A 22,379-nucleotide genomic window follows, 5' to 3' on the forward strand; every position below is an offset into this window, starting at 1 on the left:
AAAAAATCAAAATAAAATACAGATAATTCAGCTAAAATTAGATCACAAAGTATAATTCACTTAAGGATATTAACCTTGAATCAGGCACAATACTCTTGACCAAATCGGAATGCTCTCCTGAGAACTGAGTCGATAACCCATGTTGACACTGATGTTTTACTGATGGACAGTTACGCTGTCAGTGGTCCTATCTTCTGGATAAGATATTGAGTCAAGTATTGCTTGCCTTGCCAGATGGATGAAAAGGAACCCACATCCAATTAGAGAATAGCAGAGGAAGTCTCTACAGCAGACCAATGGGCAGCATTGTGGTACAACAGTTAGTGTTGCTGCCTCACAGCTTGAGGAACCCAGATTTGAGCCCGACTTTGGTTGCTGTTTGTATGCCCCCTCAAACTGCACAGGCACTTATATGATGGAAAGTGAACTCATTAGACCCTTTGGTAGTGGCCCAAGTAGAGTCAAATCTTTAACTAAAGCTGAAGTAGACTCGATCCTTCTTTTAACATGACCTTTAATGTTATAAGCCAGCATTGTAGGCTTTCTAAATGTGGTGGATTTTTTTTTACACACATGATGCCAATTGTCATAAAATATCATTATGCATGCCAGCTGGTATCATGCATTTCCAAGTACCAATAATAACTTTGGCCTACGATCTTCTGCTCAGACTTAAATAGCATGCAAGCATAAAATTTTAGGCACCACTGTCCTGAGGCAATTGATCAAAGCCAGTTTAAGTTATCACAAGGAACACGAGTTAATTACAAGTTGAAATGAGGACTATGGAACGGAAGGAAAAGGATGATAGGGATACATGGTGAAATATTTGTGAATTGTCTAGTCTGTATAAAACGCTTAACAGCATGGAAGCATTCATCTCTTGCACTATTCGTTTCTGGAGGTGAAACATGCACCAGTCACCATTAACACTCTAACAACACAACATTAATGGATCAGGTTTCTGGCTGCATGAAGGTACAGTCTGATAGCCATCAAAGTACTTGCGTCACCCTGGAGTCTCAGGCCAAATCTATTCATAGGAAAGTACAGCACAGTATGGGCCCTTCGGCCCACGATGTTGTGTCAACCTATATAAATACCATGCCTCCTACAGAACCCAAAACCCTCCATTTTTCTTATATCCATGCGCCCATCTAAGAGTCTTTTAAGTTTCCCTGTTATATCAGTCTCTAACACCACCCCTATCAGTGCAATCCAGGCAACCACCACACTCTGTGTAAAAAAAAAACTACCTCTGACACCTCCCCTAAACTTTCCTCCTCTGACTTTAAGCTGATGTCCTCTGGTATTGCTGCCCTGGGGAAAAGGTGCTGGCTGTTGACTCTGTTTATGCCTCTCATAATCTTATACACCTCTATCAAGTCACCTCTCATCCTGCATCACTCCAAAGAGAAAAGCCCTAGCTCATTCAACATTTCCTCATAAGACATGTTCTCTAATCCAAGCAGCATCCTGGTAAATCTCTTCTGCACCCTCTCGAAAGCTTCCACATCCTTCCTATAATGAGATGACCACACAATACCCTAACCAGAGTTTTATAGAGCTGCAACATTACCTCGTGGCTCTTGAACTCAATCCCCCAACTAATGAAGACCAGCACACCATATGCCTTCTTAACCACCCTATCAACTTGTGTGGCAACTTTGAGGGATCTATGGACTTAGACCTCAAGATCCCTCTGTTCCTCCACACTGCTAAGAATCCTGCCATTAACCTTGTACTCTGCTTTCATTCATTCTTCCAAAGTGTATCACTTCACACTTTTCTATATTGAACTCCATCTGTTACTTCTCCGCCCAACTCTTCATCCTGTCTATATCCCACTGTAACCTACAATAACCTTCTGCACTATCCTTTGTGTTATCTGCAAACTTACTAACCCATCCCTCCACCTCCTCATCCAAGTCATTTATAAAAATCACAAAGAGCAGGGGTCCCAGAACAGATCCCTGCAGAACACCACTCGTCACTGACCTCCAGGCAGAATACTCTCCATCTACTACTGTCCTCTGGCTTCTGTGGGCGCCAATTCCAAATCCATACAACTAGGTCTCCATGGATCCCATGCCTCATGACTTTCTAGCTGAGCCTACCATGGGGAACCTTGTCAAACACCTTGCTGAAGTCCATATATACCATATCCACTGCTCTACCTTCATCAATTTCTTTTGTCACCTCCTCGAAAAAGTTATTTAGGCTTGTGAGGCACAACCTGCCCCTTACAAAGCCATGCTGACTATCCCTGATAAGACTATGCTTCTCCAAATGCTCGTAAATCCTGTCCCTGAGAGTCCTCTAATATCTTGCCCACTACTGATACAAGACTCACTGGTCTATAATTCCCAGGTTTATCGCTGTTACCTTTCTTGAACAAGAGAACAATATTTGCCATCCTCCAATCCTCTGGTACCACTCTTGTGCCCAGGGAGGACACAAATATCATCGTCAGCACCCCAGCAATCTCTTCCCTTGCTTCCCGTAGTAACCTGGGGTATATCACATCCAGCCCCAGTGACTTATCTATCCTAATGTTTTCCACAAGCTCCAACACTACCTCTTTCTTAACCTCAACATGACCCAGCTCATTAGCCTATTCTATGCTGACCTCACATTGGTCGAAGTCCCTCTCCCAAGTGAACACTGAAGCAAAGTATTCATTAAGGACCTCCCCCGCCTCCAAGCATGTTTCCCCCTTTATTCCTGAGTGGTCCTATCCTAACTCTAGTCATCCTCCTGTTCTTCACACATGTGTTTTCCTTAATCCTACTTGCCAAGGCTTTCTCATGTCCCCTTCTAGCTTTCCTAAGTCCCTTCTTAAGCTCCTTCCTGGCTACCTTATAATTCTCATGAACCCTGCCTGATTTTTGCTTTCTAAACCTTAAGTATGCTTCCTTCTTCCTCTTGACTAAATGTTTCACCTTTCTTGTCAACTATGGTTCCTTTACCCTACCATTCTTTCCCTGTCTCAGTGGGACAAACCTATCCAGAACCCCATGCAAGCATTCCCTCAACAGTCTCCACATTTTTGCTGTACATTTCCCTGAGAAGATCTGTTCCCAATTTACGCTCCCAAGTTCCAGCCTAATACCATCGTAATTAGCCCTCCCCCAATTAAAAACTCAGTTCTTTGCTAATTGTGAACTAACAGTTGATTGATCATCAGCGTGAAAAAATTGCTATTTTGAGGGAAGAAGTGGATGTCACACATGATATTTGGGTAGGCAGGATTCCAGAGGCTAAAATGACAAAAATGCAATGTTGGTAACAGCAGTTCTGAGCCCATGAGATACCCAGCGGTATTACTGAGTTTGAAAATCTTCTCTTCCCTCAGGATATCTTCTCCCATCACAGGCCCCTCTATGGCCTCTAAAAGATGACAGGCAACTGACCACTTTAATATGAATGAATCATATGAACCCTCAGGATGAAGTTCCTATTATGGTCAATCACAACCTGAATACTGAGGGAGTGGGTTCTGTGATTCATGAAGAGCTCCAGGTTCTGAAGGGGAGTCCAAGGTATTACAAGTGCCATCTGTTACAGCCTGAAGCTAGCAATGCTGGAAAATGCACATGCCCATTCTGTATCATCTCAGTAGAGAAGGCCACATCTCCATGAGTATAAAGGAGTTCCTGCAATGCTAAAAAAAAGTATTACACAAGGATTGACATCATTAGATGCATGACTGGCACCAGAACTACATCACCAATGCATGTATGTTTTTAGGAAGTGCTGGGTTAAATTCCTGAAAATAGTCCATATTGCATTTCACTCCAGGAAAGGTTTTCAATTGCTGAAGAGTGGCCAAGCACAATAAAAACAACATACGTTGTGGATCTAACAGTGTGTGTGTTTGTGCTGAAGACCTATAATACCAGATTTATCCACTTCCTTATATGTACACATATCCATATATCTCTCCCAGGTATTATGATTATATACAATCACGTTTAGCTTGTCAGTTATATCCAATCCAAAATTGGAGTGAAGAACGAGTAACATTTGTGATGTGTGCCAAATAATGAGAATCCTGAGCAAAAGAAAGCATAGCCACTTTCCTTTGACCTTCATCCCCATCAGTCTTGAGCTTCAACAAAATATGGGAATCACCACTGATTAATATTGCATTGGATCAGCCATATCAACCCCTTGCTTATAATAGCAACTGGGTTCTCTGTGATAAAAGCAAATCACATCTTGATCCTTCAAATCCTTTGCAGCTTCTATAAAACTCAAGTGCAGATTGTAATGGAATGCTCATCTGAACATACGTACTGTACCTATTAGAATATGTGAACAATCATAGCTTTTCTTTTCGGTTGTACTGTTACAAGGTATTGTGGCATGTTTTATCACACCACCAAGTTTTTTGTATCTCAACAACAGCTTCTATCCCATTATTATCAGACTATTGAATGGACCTCTCATATACCAAAAAATGAACTCTTCATCTCCCAATCTACCTCATTGTGGCCCTTGTACATGTCTGCCTACACTGCATTTTCTCTGTAAATGCAACAACACTATTCTTCATTCTGTTTTTCTTTTTACTACCTTGATGTACTTATGATCTGTCTGGATGGCACGCACACAAAAGCTTTTCACTGTATCTTGGTACATGTGACAATAATAAACCAACATAAATATCTCACTGTTGCTAGCATTATCCCTGCTGTTCTCATTTATCTCCTCCAGACACATCAGTTGCAATTAACAAACCTTTGCTATCTGCTCTCAGCTGGCATCACCACCACTTGCATCATTCAACCTAGTCTTCATCCTATCACAGATGTTTTCTTTGTTCTCTCCAACTTAAATCATGTTTGACTTCTAACTTTCCATAGTTCTGACAAAAGGTGGTCAATCTGAAACATTAAGTCTGTTTCTCTTTCCACAGCTGCTACCTGATCTGCCAAGTGTTTCGAAAATTTCAGACTTCCATCATGTGTTGCTTTCCTGGTGAAAGAACCCTTTGGGAGGAGACCATATGAATGACAGAAATATTTGCCACACGGATTGGGGGATTCATTCACGATTGATTCTGCAGCCAGCCAATCATTTATTTCAACATTTGTTGTTGATGTTATCAATTATTCAGCCCTTTACATTAACATGAAATTAAAAATCAGTTCTGACAATTAATAGAGAATAATTTCAAAAGTTTCCAGCCTGGAATCTATTAGAATTATTACAGTTTCACTCACTCATTGCACATATAATAGTTTCCACAACGCCCCTGCCAGTGGCAGATGCACAATTTTCACACCGGGCCGTTTAATCGGACGTTGTCTAGGCAACGGCTCCCTATTTATAACAGTTCTAACGAGCAGAAGAACACTGTATTTAAATCCTCGGCACGGGCCAATCGGACCTCAGCCGTCACCCAACCAATAGGAAACGAGCTCCCGAATTTGAATGCCGGTGAACGTTCGAGTGTCAACTGTCAAGGTGAATGGGCGGAGCCGAGGTGGCAGCTTGTCAGTCAGCGCGGACTGAGCGAGGGTGCAGGCTTGGAGACCCCCAGGGTGCAGGCTGAGAGATCGAGGGTGAGGCCATCGTAGACTGGGAGACCGGAGGGTGCAGGCAGAGAAATCGAGGATGCAAGCAGAGAAAACGAGGGTGCAGACTTGAAGAGACCCCAGGGTGCAGACTTGAAGAGACCCCAGGGTGCAGGCAAAGAGATCGAGGTAGCAGACTGGGATACAGAGGAGCAGGTGCATAGAAACGAAGAGATGATTTGAGAAATATACAAGGGGATCTAATGTGCACGATTGTAGTGCACTTTTGGACGCAAACAATAACCCGCAGAATGCATAAGGATACCCTGAGAGAGGTGGATGGACAGATGTAGAAGAAGTTGTGAGATAGTCAGAGAGATAGAAGACAAAACGTGCACACTGAACTGAATGAAAGGAGTGATAGTCCAAGGGAATTAGGTGTTACATACCGAGAAATAAACTGAAGGAAGAAGGCACACAGCTGCTGGACAGGTGGTAGAGACTTGGGTGGAATTTATACATTTAAGCTCTTAAGGCATTTTTATCAGACTTGAGATGATTCCTGAGAAACAGTAAATTATATTGATTCATGCTAATGCATGGAAGAGATATTCTGAGATATCCATCCAGAGAGACCGTTAAAACTTCACAGGAAAGATCTCTTTCAGCAGAAACAATGAGGGTTAGAAGCATATACTGGTGGGGGTAATGAGAAGAGTACAGATAAACACTGGAAAGTGCAGGTTAGACACTGAGTTTTAGACTGTGTCGCTCTGAACACAAGGGTGTAGGTAAAGGTAGCTGACAGTTCTTGCGGAGAGATCCCATTTGGGACAGGAGATTCACGAGGGCCAGAGAAACCAACGTGTAGTGATGGTGAGAGCACTATGATTTAAGGCAATCGTGCCTATTGTACGGACAGAGTGCAGCGCACAATTCGCGAGGTTCGTGTGAGGCTGCAGGGGAGGCAAAGTTTGCTAACTTTATGTAATTGAGAGCAAAAGAACCTTGTTAAAGATCTGAGACTGGGTGAACATACAGTGTGCTTAGTTACAGGAAATAGTGGGGTGTTTCGAGATTCAGTTTGTTCAGACACAAACAGTATTAATCATTTTGCGATTATATTCACATTGTGCAATGACAGAGAATATTAGTGATCAGGTTTAGTGACTGGAGACCTGCATCTCGCACCGATTATTCACTGCGGGAGAAAGGGAAGGCAAATATTGAAAAGATTTTGTTTTAAAAAGTAGGTTTAATAATTATCAACGGAGACAGAGATGTCAACCCTGACTTTTAAAAACAAGCTTGTTACGTTGCTGTGTTGCAAGTTCTGTGATAATATTTTGTGTGCTCGAGGCATGAAGGCAGTCCTGCTCGCTGACACAGACGTGGAACTTTACTCGACTGATATTCCCCCGACAAGGTAAGGATCGACGGTGATATTGCCCAGTTTGTTCTGATGTATCATGCGATTTACAATTCTTGTATTTTAATGAATTTGAATGAACCGGAGCTTCCTACCACAGGGAGTAGTTAGAGCAAATCGCTCAAAAGTTTTTTAAAGGGCAGCGTGAAATGGCATGCTGGAGGAAGGAAATGAGTCAGATTAAATAGTGTAGGAGGAGACTTGCGCAGCATAAATACAAACATAGACCAGCTGGACCTAATGGCCTGTTATCTCTGCTCTAAACTCCATGTAATGACACGATTTTTATGTTAAACAACTTGATCAACTCTGGTTAGGAATTTATAGACTATGCATCCTTTTCCTTTAGTGTTAAATGTACCTCTCAGCTGTGAGGTAAATCATACAAAACAGGAATAAGTGTTAGCTGAGTTGAGAGCCACAAATGGTCACCTCATCCAGCATCAAAATGGAACTGGACACTTTGGATGTCATGCCATTTATGAAGAATGCCCTGCAACCTTGGTCAGCATGGATACATTGGGCTGAAGGGCCTGTTTGTAACTCTATTGTCTAACAAAGTGAATATGTTCAGCAGTTTCTCTATAGTAATATATTCATGCAAAATGCAAGGCCCAGTGTTATATTACTTTATTAAAATGATGGTTTAGTTTAAATCTTTAAATCAGAACTTCTTCTAAATATATGAGTCATAGGGTTATAAACACTGAAACAGGCCCTTCAGCCCAACTCATCAATGCCTACCAAGACATCTGAGCTCATCCCATTTGCCTGGATTTGGCCTATATCCCTCTAAACGTTTCCTATCCACATACCTGTATAAATACCTTTTAAGCATTGTAATTGTACTCACCTCTACCACTTCTTCTGGCAGCTCATTCCATATATTCACTACCCTATGGGTGAGAAACTTGCCTTTCAGATCCCCTTTAAACCTTTCCCCTCTCACCTTAAACCTATACCCTCTACTTTTTGACTCCTCTACCCTGAGGGGAAAAAAGCTGTGACCATCCATCTTATCTAAGCCCCTCATGATTTTATAAATCTCTGTAAGGTCACCCATCAGCCTCCTTCGCTCCAGGGAAAACAGTCCCAACCTATCCAGTCTTTTCTTATATCTCAAGCCCTCTAGTCCCTGCAACATTCTTGTGAATCTTTTCTGCACCCTCTCTAGCTTAGTCACATCCTTCCTGTAGTATGGCGACCAGAACGGCACACAATATTCCAGGTCCGGTCTCAGCAATGTCTTGTACAGCTGATGAGTTCTGATAAATGGAGAGTTTGTTATTGCTTTCAGCAAAGTGTCATTGAATGGGACAGTTATGAGGCTTAAACTCCTATGATTCCAGCTCATTACATTTGCCTATTCCTTTGCATACGTAGATTATAATTTGCAATCCCTAATTAAATAAGGACTATTTGAAACCTGTCCTTTCACATTACCATCATTGAGTCCCTCATCATCAACATCCTGATGGTCACCATTAATCAGAAACACAAGTGGACCAGCTACATAAATGTTATGACTCCAAGAACAGGTCTAAGGCTGGGTATCCTGTGGCAGGTCACCTACTGACACCTCAAAATCTTTCCACATCTGCAAGATCCTGGCCAGAAGTGTTATGGAATATTCTACACTTGCTTAGATGAGTCTAGCTCCAACAACTCTCAAAAACCTCAACACCATCAAAGACAAGGCAGCCTACTTAATTGTCATTCCCATCAATTACCCTAAATATTCATTTCCTCGACCAGCGGCACACTGTCACCACAGCGTGTACCATCTTCAAAAAGCATTGCAGTTACTTGCCAAGGTTTCTTTAGCTGCAGCTCTCAAATCCGTGACCTCTACCACCAAGAAGGACAAGGGGAACACAGCCTCCTGTAGATTCCCCTACACACTGTACACCATCCTGACTTGAAAATATATTGCAATTCCATCTAAATCTAAATCTAAATCCTGGAACTCTTCTCAAATCCACTGTGAGAGTACATTCACCAGAAGGATTGTAAGTTTAGGGAAGTCGTACACCATCTTCTCAGTGGGGAAAGGAATGGGCAGTAAATGTTGTCCTTCCCAACAATACTCAAATCCTGAAAAATAAATAAATGAAAAATGTGTAACTCTTGATTGTTTTTACTCCATGCTTCCTCACCCATCTACCTGCCCATGCTCTCAAATAACTGAGATGAACATGAAAAGAATTCTTACCATTAGTATTAACTATTAGTCCAATGGTGTGTTAGATTAACTTAATACTAATTTCATTTCTTGTATCGAGTAGAGGGCTCCTACACATCCTATGAGGCAGAACACCACGGTCACTCATTACTGTACTGTACAGAATCTTCCTGGGTTTACAACAATGACATGAATTTATATAAGGCCTTTTAATATAGCTAAACAAAGTAAAATGTTTCACAAAAACATTATAGAGCACAATTTGACACCATTTCACATCTGGCATCTCGGTCTCAAAGAGTGGGAAAAAAAAATCACAGTTCTCTCATTTGAGCTGCTGTTTTGAGTGTGATACCTGGGGATACATTTTCTCATTAATGAGTGCAGGTGACTTTGGGAGCTTTTGGAGATAAAATAACTACATTCAAAGTTAGTTGATTAGTATCTTGATATATAGGATTGAGCAAAGGATAATGTATAATATTTAACAAAAAAACTGATTGAATATACTTTTTGAAATTACTGAACTATCTTTTTCTGAGATTATAAAAGTCTGGGATATAATGTGATCCTGTTCAATCAGGAGCAACACACGAAAAGCTGAATGAATTTAGCAGGTCAAGCAGCATCTATGGAGGGAGATGAACAGTCAATGTTTCGGGTCGAGACCCTTCATCTGGACTGAAAGATAGAGTGGAGATAGCCTGTAGAAAAAGGTGGAAGGAAGGGGTGGAGCAAAAGCTGGCAGGTGATAGGTGGATCCAAGTGAGGAGGGGTGATAGGCAGATGGGAAAGTGGGGACAGAACCAGAAACTAGAAGGTGATGGATGGAAGTAATTGAAGATGATGGAATCTGATAGGAGAGGAAGGTGAAGCAGGGAATAAAGGGAGGGAGGGCAGATGGGAATAGTGGGGAAGGAGAACCAGTAGGAGAATGGACAGATGGAGATGGTAGAGGAGGGGAAAGAGCCAGGGTGATGGGGGCTTGGTGAATCAGGAGAGATCTCCAGATGCCAGCATCTACAGTTTCTTGTGACTCCTGTTGAATCAGCCTGGCTTAACAGAAAATAGAACATTATGACTGAGATTCGTTGTTTGTATGCCTGATCACTAGTTGCTTCTCAATACCATAACAATAGTCAAAAAAAACACAGATGCTGTTAATCTGAAATAAGAAAAAAGAAAACATTGGAAAGTTGGGAAAACCCTTTGTCAGAGCTGGAAAAGAGAGAAAAACAAGTTGTTTTTCCATTGCAAAGTAGGTGGGGGGGGGGGGGGAGGGCTGAGTAGATAGGATAGTGAGAACATCTGTGACAGGTTAAGGCCAAGGTTATCATGGAGATAAGTTGTAGAGGTCCTCTGGTCAATTAATTTATGGAGGCAGATAGAGGGTTATGATGTGTAAGGTGTTGTGAAATGCAAGGGTGTAGGACATGCCCAGCAGGTCAGGCTGTGCTAATGGAGAGAAAGAAAAACTGAGCCAATATCACAAATGGATACCTTACAGTGGAAATGGTCAATTCAGATGCAGAGAAAATGAGGCGTCTGATGTTATAACATTTGCTAATAAATCCAGAAGGCTGAAATGTGCCCATGTGGGAGATGAGGGGCTGCTCCTCAAGTGTGCTTTGGGCCTCATTACAAAGTTCATTGAACAACTTCTTCAACTCCACTCACCTTCTCCAGGCTAAAGGTGTAGCTATGGGAACTTGCATGGACCTGAACTACTTCTTGACACAAGAACTTCCACACAAACTTTTTGACTTGCTGTGTTTCCAGCACTCTCTATTTTATCAAGGTATTGAGTATCTTCAGATGCAGAATTCCCATGTAGTGTGTTTGTACTATTGCCAAATTGCAAATGACTCCCAGTTTTCTCCTCTCTCCTCACTGGATATGCTTCCATTTACATCTGTAATCCCCTGGCTTCTATCCAAACCGTCTATTCTTTGCATAAACCTCAAAGTGAGTGTTGGTTTATCTGACCTTGAGGCTATTGAGTTTGGGTTGGTTATACCTATTGTCAACCAACCAGAAAATACCACCACATAGATTGTTGCTTGCTAATTGAGAATCTCATGAACAGTCAGTGAGGACATCTATACTGTTATCCTGGTTGAGATGATTTAAATAATTCAAAGCTGATAGCCATAGCATTGCTCTGGCTGGTATATGGATTGAATACTGGTGTAACCGACAATAGACATGTTGGGCACTTCCCACTGAGTGATAGAGATTGCAGCTGTTACTTCATGCTGACTTGTTCTAAATTATAGGGCCGTGGACTTTGTTGGAAATTGCTACTCCACAGAAAGCTGCAAGTGTAAAATAAAGGATATTGCATGTTTAAAATGGTAAGTCTGTTCTCATCTATAATTTGAAGTCTTAAATGAATGGCCATGGAAGAATGAATGTCTGGATTCTGCTTTTGTCTTGTGACAAGAATAACTAAATTGCTTGATCCCTAGCTGCAGTAACAGTAATTCTTCTAGGTTTATTAAGGCACATAAAAACAGGAGAGGGCCATTTGGATTCTTAACGTTGTTTTGACATTTCAATTAGATGATAGCTGAGCCACATTTTAAATCTATTTATTCATCTTTGTTCCATTACCCCTAATTCTCTTACATTAAAAAAAAATCTATTAATTTATCTTCTCCTACTTTCATTAACATTCTTTAGGTGTCAACTAAACCAGTGGAAGTACTTTTGACCTCAGTCAGAAGACCAAAGATTCAAACTTTACCACAAATTTGAGGAATTAATTTTTCATATATTAAGGGAGCACATTCAGCCCATTGAGTCTAAGCTGACTCTTGAAACAGTCCCATTAATCCATTCCCTCACTTACTTCCCTGTAAACTATCCGTTCACAAATACCCATTTACATCTGCTGATTCTCCCATTGTCACAATTAAGCTACCAAACAGCATATCTTTAGGATGTGGGAGGAAACCAGAACACTCAGGGGAAGCCCACATGGTCACATAGAGAATGTGTAGATTCCACACAAACAATACCAAAAACCTGAAATGAACCCTGGTTGCTGGAGCGGTGCAACAGCAGCACTACATGCAGCAGCACTGTGCCACTCCATGCCAAATGCAACCCTTAAGTTAATGGTTCAGTAGAGTAGAACTATTGCATTAAATTGAGTTTCACACAACTGCTTGGATGAACATAAAATGTTGAGGCACCACTACAGGAAGAGCAGGAACTTCAAATGAGAGCATAACCTTCATTCTTTTCTCAATCATGCCAATTAGTTATTCATTTAGGGGGAAAATAGGGGGCTATGTGGGAGGAAAGGGTTAGATATATCTTAGAGCAGGATAAAATGTCAGCACAACATTGTGGGTCAAAGGGCCTGTACTATGCAGTAGTGTTCTATGTTCTATTTAGTATTTATTTAACTTTGCCAGGAGGAAGATGATTAACTTTCAAAAACATTGAGGATATGAGGCTTTATAAATACTATATGGATACAAAAGATAAGAATTAATTTCATACAAATCATTGGCCAAAATGTTTTTTTTACAATTCTGTGTTTGGTTTTGGTACTCCATCTTGAAGGACAGCAAATGCACCTGTCTACTGGGCTTATAATACAACTACCAAACTGGTTTCTTTCATTTTCTTCCTGTTTCATTAGTTGCAAAGTCACTTTCTTTTTGCCTTGTGTTGTATGTACATCCAGTTGATTTCATCTATGGATTCTAAAATAAATTTTCTTAAAAACTTGCTTCTCAGTTGATAAATCTGTTGCTTGCAGCTTCCATAAATAATCTATGTACATAAATTTGTTTCATGAATAATCCACTTAATATGTTACTGCTTGTATTGTTTTAATCCAAATAAGGCAATTATAGCAATTCCCTTTGAAACTGAAAGTAGTGAGAAGTGAACAGTAAGTTTGTGCTTGGATGCATATATCATAAATAAATTAACAAAAAATGAAAAAAAATATTTTTATGGCCATTAAACATTTATGCAATAAAGTAGTTTGAACTGCAATGACTTGTGTAGACAAATGGTGCTGATTTTTTCATTGTTAGGTCCTACCAGACCAAGAGTGATTTAAATATTTTTAAACCAACTATGAATCTTGTTGATCCATTACTAAGGTTGCTTGCAACTACCCCTACACCAGCTCCACAATCACTAAAACCTTTGTGTGTTAATCCACTGTAGACTTAGATTTATCCAATATTCTCCATGCTTCATAACTCCAACATCTATCACAAAGCTACACTTATTCTTCCTAATTCAAATTGACATACTGACCCACAACATGTTGAATTTATAAGCCTTGTTATCTTTAGATTCTGCTGTTATATCACCTCATCCTCTCCTTACCACTTCCTTCAACCCTCCAGTTTTCTGATTGAAACCATTTGTGCTTTCTGACCTGCCTCTTACATATACATATGCATATTGGCAATGGTGACAGAATTTTCAGATGCATGATTTTATTTGAAAAGCTTTGCTGAATCTCTGTACTTCTCCACCTCATCTGTTTCTTTACTGTGTGCTCCCTCCTCCAAGCCATCTATTGAAGTTTACTATGTGGAGGATTCTCAATTGAGGTGGCTATGAGATCCTGAGTTCTAATTTTTGGACAGAAAATTAATGAGTAAATTTTGATGAATTTTCATGACTCCTTACTCGGTGTTTGTTTTCACTGATGCTGGCTAAACCCCAGAATACACCTTTCATACATGCGCACTGGCAGGCTACTCAACTATGGATAGCAACAAAACATACTCTTATTTAGTTAGCAGCAAGGGCTATCAGGCACGACTTGATCAGCTAATGATATTTTGGTTAATTCTCCTTCTGACTTAGTACTATACAAGCTAGTGCTTTTATCAATTGGGCCATTAGTTCCTGAACATATTTAAAAATTCTAGTTTTTTTTTCCTTTGTGTGTGCTTTAATATTCTTATCATGTGTTCTGCTTCAAATATGTAATGAATTTATTCTATGCATTGATTTTCAATTTGTTACTGCATAGGAAGCTCATGATAAAGCTTTCTGTAAAAGGAAATGGGCAGAGTCCCTTGGAATATCTCTGAAACAAATCTTGCATGATCATCGTTGTTCTTCTTAATTTCAGTGGCAATGCTGTTGGCTACCATGTGGTTGTCCCATGCAAACCTTGTTTGCTTTCCTGTAACAATGGACATTTCTGGATGTTTCACAGCCAGGTGATCTATGCTGTCAACAGACTGGATTCCTCCGGTAAGCACATTGTCAAACTGAGCCTGGAAAACTGCAGAATAGTACCTCCATTGTCCAGACAGCTGATGTTGTACTCATGCAGGGAACTGATAGCCTAGTTACTATTTATTGGACCATGAAATGTTGTTGTGTCTGTGATCATAAACTCAAATATTACTGTTGAGATTTAAATTTTTGCACATCGTATTTTTAACTGCTTTCCTGGTAATCTTGAAGAGCCATCTGTTTTAACAATGATTGCTTCTACTAGCATAACATCAGATTACTGAGACTTTCATGAACCCTTACCTTGGTGCTTAGTTACAGTAATACAAAAGCAGGATGTTATCACAGCATCTCAGAACTTTGTAATTCTTTGTCTGAGTAATGGGTTTCTAACTGTCCATGAAGAGCTCCCAATTTCAGGCTTTCCGAGGAAAGATAAACTACATATGGGTGGGGAGAGTCCTTTGTGTTTCTGTTATGTTATTGATTAGACTATCACTGGTGGAGAAAATAGAATAAATCATTTGGCATAGTAAAAGGCGACCTAAATGAAACACCTCCTGAATATCAGATGTTTAGTCTGCAGTTTGTGCTGATGGTGCTTTGAGCTGGGAGAGCAGCAACAGAGGTTACGTGAAGACAAAAGAAATCATCAATGGTTCCTAATTCTAATTTAAATCTAGGGTCTCCTACTGGAAAGTCCCTTTGAGGATATCTGGTGTTGAGATATAGCCTTGGGTATAATGCCTTCCACTATCAATTTGTCTGTCAACACACACTCTTCCTGGATGCCTAGTGGTTGCCATTACCTGTGAAATAATATCCCAGCATGAATCAACACCTTTAGTCAAGGATGGGGGGAAGTTTGGCCTTAAAAGCTCAAAGGTTTTTAGTACAATTAAGGCATTCATTAATGAGATCAGAGGCAAGGTTGTAGATGTGACTCAGTAGAGCAGAGCAAATACTTTTTAATTCGATGCATGAAAAACCGTGTATGTACTATATGCAAGAACAAAATAAAACTTTGCTCAAGTTTGTCTGAAACAAAAGGAAATCGACTGAATCCTGCATATGCTTTAATGACATTTCACTAAAACTGGACAAATTTCAGGTGGTTTCAATGCTGTAACATTTGGATATTAGTTTGGAGCTCCTACTTATTTTAATTACCTGTTCACAATGTTTCAGCTCCATGTGCAGGCTATGCCTGTTAGTCCAAAATTCTTCTTAATTTCAATATTTCAAATGAATGTTTATTTTAAACAATTCCTTTTGATGTTAATTGAAGATCTTGAACTAATGGATATAATTGGAGTGGAGGAGGGGGAGGGAGGGTGAATGACTACATGTTACAAAGACATGATAGCTGAAGGAAATGTGGATTGAGGACAGAAGAATACGGAATAGACCAAAGGAAGGAGAACAGGAAGAGCGAGTGGTGATGGAGATATGGGACTGACTGTGGTATTAGCAAGGAATAAGGAAATGAAATATCTGTGGTTGAGTTATGAATGCTCTTATCTTTTGAGATAACTTTCTTTTAACTTTGTATATGGAATAAGTATTGAAGGGAAAGTTAATGTAAATACTGACAGTGCAAGTTATTTAATTTCAGGTGTTGATTTTCTTCTGTGGGGGAACTTACCAGATACAGAGGATGAAGAGGATGAATCTGATCTATCTGAAGAGGAATGTATCAGATAATGGAACTGAGTAATCAAGATATTTCAAGTTTGGTGCTTTGCTAATGTTTTGTTTAAAGTACTTTGACATTATTTCAAAGATCCTAAGTGCTTTGAGTCAACTGTGGTGGTTAACTGCAGTTTATGGACCAGAGCCAGCTTGTTTGAAATTCTTTTAACCAGGGAAGGATGTGAATGTGCATATCCTGATGAATAACAAGTGTGGACCAATATTATGAGGTAAGCTGTAGCAAATTTTGGACCTTTGCAAGTTTTTAAACATTTGTCAGGAATGCTGGCATAGAATTTTGCTTTTGATTGAAGGTTAGCATTGGTTGGACCTACTATTGGACAGGCTTTGCACAGATAATATCAGATTTTACAGGAACATGAACAACAAGTGAAGAAGTTGTTTTGCCCCTCATGGTTGCTGGGATCGGGAATTACTCTGCTGCATCTCCAATTTTTTTTTCTTCAGTGATTTTTTTTCAATCTCATGTGATGGCTGTTTTTTTGCACTCTAAAGAAGTCTGAGATGGAGAAGTTATTTTGATCAGGATGCCAAAGAGGGATTTATTTATTTTGAGAGCAATTTCTTCAGAGATAACTTTACCAGATTCATCACTGAATTGGGTGTATTTGTTGTCATTAACTCAAGAACTACCACGGTGATGAAGAAAGGACCTCATTACGAATAATGGCTCTGTTACACTTCGATACTATTGGACATGGTCATTGTATTTTCAATTGAATAAACAAATGTACACATGGAATGACGGATTTATGGCTAAATAATACATGTGGACAAATTGAAATGAAGCATAATCTTCTCCATCCTCATTCTGGATCACTACCTAAGTTGATTGGTCTGCTTCAGGTGCTTGTACTGTGATTTCTGGCTTTTAAAGCCAATTTAGGCATTATGTCCAGTAATGAGAAATACATACAAAATACTGTAAATACTCAGCAGACAAGGCAACATCTGTAGAGAGAGAAAAACAGAATTGATGTTTCCTTGCATCAGATGTCCAGTAATCTATTTTAGAATAGAATTGAAATTGCTGACCAACTGTGGAAGGGCTATTGGGAAACCATTAATGCACTGGAGATGCAATAGAAAGCTACTTTCTATTTACCAAAGATGAGCTCTGTTCTGAATTTTCAGACATCACACTTTTATGCAGTTACTAGATTTTGTTTTCAGCTGTTGCAAATAGTACTTTAACTTCATTGGGGTGATTGCTGACAATGTTGAATGAAGGAAGAGTCAGTTACACATGCTGTATTTCATTTCATCATTTTACCAAAAAATGTACGAATGATATTGTGCACATGCACATGACACAAATATAAATATTGAGATTATAAGCCAAATGACAGAGTCATTTACTATTTTTATTTATTAATCTGTAATGTAGTTAGCCACATATGGCTCACACTCAATGTATCGGATAGTATTAATGGCAACAATGCTAATGAATCTCTCTGAACTAGAAAGAGAATTAACTGGAAAGTTTTCTGAAAAGTATGTTTCTTTAGCTTTATTTGCACAACAGAAGTGTGTGCGCCTTAAGGACATGGTTTATGGCTCAATAGTCACTCAACACTCTGTCCCCAGACTCACAGTGAAGAAATGATCATTAGTCCAAAATATGTGTGCCTGGTCCTTGTGGAGTTGTCTTCCACTAAGAGCTAAATTATTTCATTTGCTGTACAAATGAATGATATTTTTATGTAAAATTCAATATACTTATGCTACAACCATGGGAAAGGAATTTTTGATTTGTTTAAAACTGTAAAAATTACAATCAATTGTACAAACAGTTTTTTTTACATGCTTTACAGTGTATCTGAATAGTTTTGCTGTCAAATCAATTTTCTTTAGTTCTTGCTTTGCTTCACAATTTACCTAAAGAAATGTGTTCAAGCTCCCCATCCATGAGGAAACAGGACACAAATCCTTGGGTTTTGCAGTGTAAAGTGGATTTGGCTAACTTCAGCTCTTTGGAGGATGTCTGTGCATGTCAAACCTACTTCTGTCCTTTCAACCACAAGTGGGTCAGAGGAGCAAGCTCGTTGAATGTTCACAAAACACAAAGTGCCTTTTAGCTTCTTACTTTTGGAAAATTTGTTAATAATTAAAAACTGAATGCTTTTCATTGATAGCCATTTAATAGGCCAAGAAAAGTTGCATAAAGATAATCTGCAAACAACGGGGACCAGAGTTCCAGGCTTGATTCCCTGATTTGTGCTAAATTAGCTCATTTGCAGACATATTACTAATGTCCATTGCGAAATGTTGGGATGGAATATTGGCCAAGTCCCTGCTCCTGTTTGCTAGTTTGCAAGCGTATGTAAATAGCATACAAGTACACTGAGTTCCCATATATCCCTCCCGGCTCTCATGGTAAACAACCTGCCTGGGCATACTCATTAATGGTGACAGAATGATTTACTGTGGATTTGGAATGAAACCTAGTTTACCTGATGCCTCTGTAAGAAAGGAAGGGAAAATAGTACAGTGAAGAAACACCTCTTAATTCAGAAATTAGTATTGCCAAATATTTTATTCCTCACTTCTACAAAACAAATATTATAGTGTTATAATTTGCTCATAAGGGACGCAGCTCTGAAAGGGATTGTAATGCACCGATGAATTACATCCAGTAGCATACTGTCTGTTTTCTTTTATTAGCCTTTTCTAATACATGTTATCTTTGGCTTGGATTTTTGGATTGTATTGGAGTAAAGGTTAAAACAAGTGTATTATGAATCTGTCAAGTGAGTGAATTGGAAGTGGAACTGGTATAATATAGTGTGAATCCATTGAAAGAGTTTGGTGCTGTGATATTTATTTATTTGGTGTGAATATGTATGTGATTTTATATTCTAGTTAGCTGGTGTATTCAAAACCAATGTCCTGGGAAGCACTGGCTTATTGTGACATATTTTCAGGTCAATAAAAGAAAAATAAAATCACAGGTGATGTCACTTTTTTTGTGATGGTCTAAATATATGATGACGGTATTAGGGAGAGTTAAAAAGATGTGATAGATTGAAGAGTTCAGAATGTACAAATCTGAATATGAATTGTGTTTTTAACATTCTTTCTTGTGAATCCTTTGATCCTTAAATTTCAGGGAGTAGTTTAAGTTTGTTTAAGAGGGCATTCATAAACCTCACAGTAAATTTAATCTGAGGAATGTAGGTGAACCTGGATCATTATTGTACATTAGTAATTGTTTTTTCATTAATTGGTTTCTGCTGAAACAATAATACATTTTTAAGTTGAAAGGTTTGTGCGCTGATCTTTTATTGGAATTAAACTCAGCAAATTACACTAGGTCCACTATCATTTGAGAAGGAAGTTTTAATTTATGCAGAAGTGATTTTTTTTTTCACTAGAACAGATCTTTTAAATTCTTTTTTCCCCCAATGCTCATAGTACCACAAAACAGTCTTTCCTTTTTTAATTCTGCTTTTTTTCTATTTTGTTTGAAGCAAAAAAAAATGTTCTACTCTGATCAGCTATATTCTGAGCTGAGATTTTTCTCAGTCTTCTGCAGCTGCACATTCTTCAGAAATGGTCACATGTGAACCTGGCTTTTGCTGTACATTTCAGTAAAATCTCTTGGTGTTTCAAAATGTTTCTTTTCCCCTTTCTCTTTTCTTCTTTTCCCCTCTTACTCCCCATGCTAATTCAGTGGCTTCATGACAGTATGGCAGCTCTCTTGGCACTGGTGCAACTGACTAGATTGATTGTTTTTTTTAAGTTTCACAGTCCGACATAGTGGAATGTGTATTGTTGATTATAATCACTCAGCACTTGTGTCTTTTCTGCATTTCAGACCTTTGCATGGTCTTTGCAATCTTTCTTTTGACAATCAAATCAAAGATGTTAATCAGTAAAGTGCAGGCTAAGAAAACTCCTTACAAATAATTCTTTTCATTCAAATTTGTTCTTAAACAAATTGCATACTTATTGCTTGAATCAAGCCACTTGATGCATTGAAGTACACTGATTTTGGTTCCTTGCATAATGTTGAAGATTTTTAACATTCCACTACTATACCCCAGCTTAGGCAAAATATTACTAATCTTTAAATAAAATATTGAAACCCAGGTCATATTTGCCTGATCTCATTGCTCTGGTGGCTATTAATAATTCTATAGTTTTCTCTGAAGAATGGGGAGGGTTTTTTGTTACTTGATTTTTCACAATCCTGGAAATTTATTTATGAAATAAAAATCACTTCAAATTGTGGTTTTGGTAGTTACTTAGAATTACATTATATTTGCTTTTACACTCCACTCAAGCTTCTCCCATCCTCCATTTCACCAGATCAGCTTACCATTGAAGACATCACTCTGTAGAAGGCCATGTAAGTCATTGTCACAGTCACCTCATCTTGCCCTTCCCAATTCACGTCAATTCATTCTGCCCTCTTGTCGGCTAATTCTCCAGGAGTGCTTTTCTGCATTTCTTTTTTGCACCTCAAATACCTTGGTTGTTCATTACCACCATTTTCTCCACACTACTGGTGATGGTTATACTTTCTATCATTAAAACTTCTTCTGTAAACATGTCTGCATTTTGCTCATACATCCTGCTTTCAAAATGCTTCAACTTTAAAAAAAATCCATTCAGCTGTATTGTTCCAAATCTTTCAATTCCCTTTTTTCTTTCCAGCTTGTCCTGAGACAGGTTAAGAGTTTTGTGGGATCATTATTCTATAAAAAGAAAATAAGTACTTCCAGTTGTATCTTTTGCAACTTCAGAATGTCCCAGAAAACTTTATAAGTACTTTTTAATACTGTAATGTCAATTGCTGCAAAGGATAATCACATAAACAACAATGTGATAATGATCAGTTAATCTGCTTTCATGATTAGAAATTGAGGGATAAATATTTGCTCACGAAGTTATAGAGAACTCCTCGCTGAATAGAGTGCCATGGGATTTTTTTTTATGTCAGCAAAGAACAGACTGGACCTTGGTTTGATAGCTCAACCAAATTTTGGCACGTCTGATATTGCAGTGGTCCCTCAAGACTGTACTGCAAGTGTCAACCTGAATTTTGTTTGTAAGTCCCTAACATCATGTTTGAAACATAATTATTTGACCCAGGGGTGATGAGTTCCATGGCTGATGGCTAACAGCAAAGTTGCAGAGAAAGAGATTTTATTCTGTTAATATTGACTTGATATTTTTCAATTACTAAAGATGAATTTGGGGTGCTATGATTCACATAGAGGAGTTTATTTACATTTTTGTTGTGTGATTAAAAATTGGAAACTAGAGCTTGTGTGAGTTAGGCTTTGGTTCCAGCTACTGGGCATTCTTAGCTATACCTTCTAATTGCAAATTTAGTCATTTTTTTCCTGTTACGTGAAGTATTTGGACCTGTCGCTGGTGATGAGTCCAATGATCAATACACAACTATCTCTGCCTGGGGCCCTGTATTCCTACAACTTCCTAAAATTTGACAGCCTGAACATTCTGACCCAAATTAGTTTCTAGTTAAGCACAGACTCAATTTTGAAATTCATGCCCTTGGGGGCCTTCCTTCCCCTATTGCTGTGATGATCTTCCTGCCCGACAATCCTCCAAGATTTCTGTGCTCCTCCAGTTCTGTCCTCTCGATCACCCCTGGCGGGCCTGTACTTTCAACTGCTAAGGGCCTAAACTCTGGAATTCTTTCCCCAAATTACTTAACATTCCTCCTTTTTGGGCACTCATTAAAAACCACTTCATTGGCCAAGCTTTTTGTTATCTGCCCTAATATTTCATGGCTCAGTCAAATTTTGTTAATGGCTTTGTAAAATTCCTTGGTACTTCTTGTATATTAAAAATACTAAATAAATGTAAGAAGTGAGAACCTTGAATAATGGGATAGCATTCTCTCCCAACTTATCTCCAGCTTTCTCTTTCATGAGGAGAAACAGTAAGGAAGAGATTTACTGGGGGAGTGTACAAGTGAACTTCTTAGGCTAGGAGATTGTAATTGAACATGCGGAACATCTCTTCATGAAGGATCTGTTACTGGACCAGTTGAATTTTGACATTGTTTGCCACATTAAAAAAAGAGAATTACTGCAAGAGCAGTAAAAAGTGAACTTTTTCTCTCTATTCACCATCTGAAGGGCCATATAACTCTATGAATCTATGAACATGCATCCATTCATTCTGTATCAATCAGGAGATTCAATTAGAATTCTTGCTTTGCCCCTCAATTTTCAGTTTAAACAATGATAAAGTAAATCAAGCGAAAACCAAAACTCATCTAATCCTTCTCCATTCTCCATATAAAATGGAACTGAAACATGGGCTCATGAAT

General features: G+C 38.9%; 1 protein-coding gene across 1 annotated transcript; it reads left to right on the top strand.

Moving 5' to 3' along the window:
• The first annotated feature begins 6,712 nt into the window (after positions 1-6,712).
• On the top strand, positions 6,713-18,989 carry fam72a (family with sequence similarity 72 member A). The gene is made up of 4 exons (XM_052034826.1): positions 6,713-6,948; positions 11,410-11,487; positions 14,250-14,374; positions 15,975-18,989. The coding sequence occupies exons 1-4, from the start codon at positions 6,803-6,805 to the stop codon at positions 16,061-16,063; spliced, it is 438 nt and encodes a 145-aa protein (XP_051890786.1). The 5' UTR covers positions 6,713-6,802; the 3' UTR covers positions 16,064-18,989.
• Positions 18,990-22,379: the final 3,390 nt, after the last annotated feature.

Source organism: Pristis pectinata, chromosome 20, assembly GCF_009764475.1.
Source record: "Pristis pectinata isolate sPriPec2 chromosome 20, sPriPec2.1.pri, whole genome shotgun sequence".
NCBI lineage: Eukaryota > Metazoa > Chordata > Chondrichthyes > Rhinopristiformes > Pristidae > Pristis > Pristis pectinata.

Excerpts from the sequence above, each read along its gene's own strand:
- fam72a (XM_052034826.1), top strand. The coding sequence starts at position 6,803 with ATGTCAACCCTGACTTTTAAAAACAAGCTTGTTACGTTGCTGTGTTGC. Across the intron at positions 6,949-11,409 it reads ACTGATATTCCCCCGACAAG|GGCCGTGGACTTTGTTGGAA; the intron begins GTAAGGATCGAC and ends TCTAAATTATAG. Across the intron at positions 11,488-14,249 it reads GATATTGCATGTTTAAAATG|TGGCAATGCTGTTGGCTACC; the intron begins GTAAGTCTGTTC and ends TCTTAATTTCAG.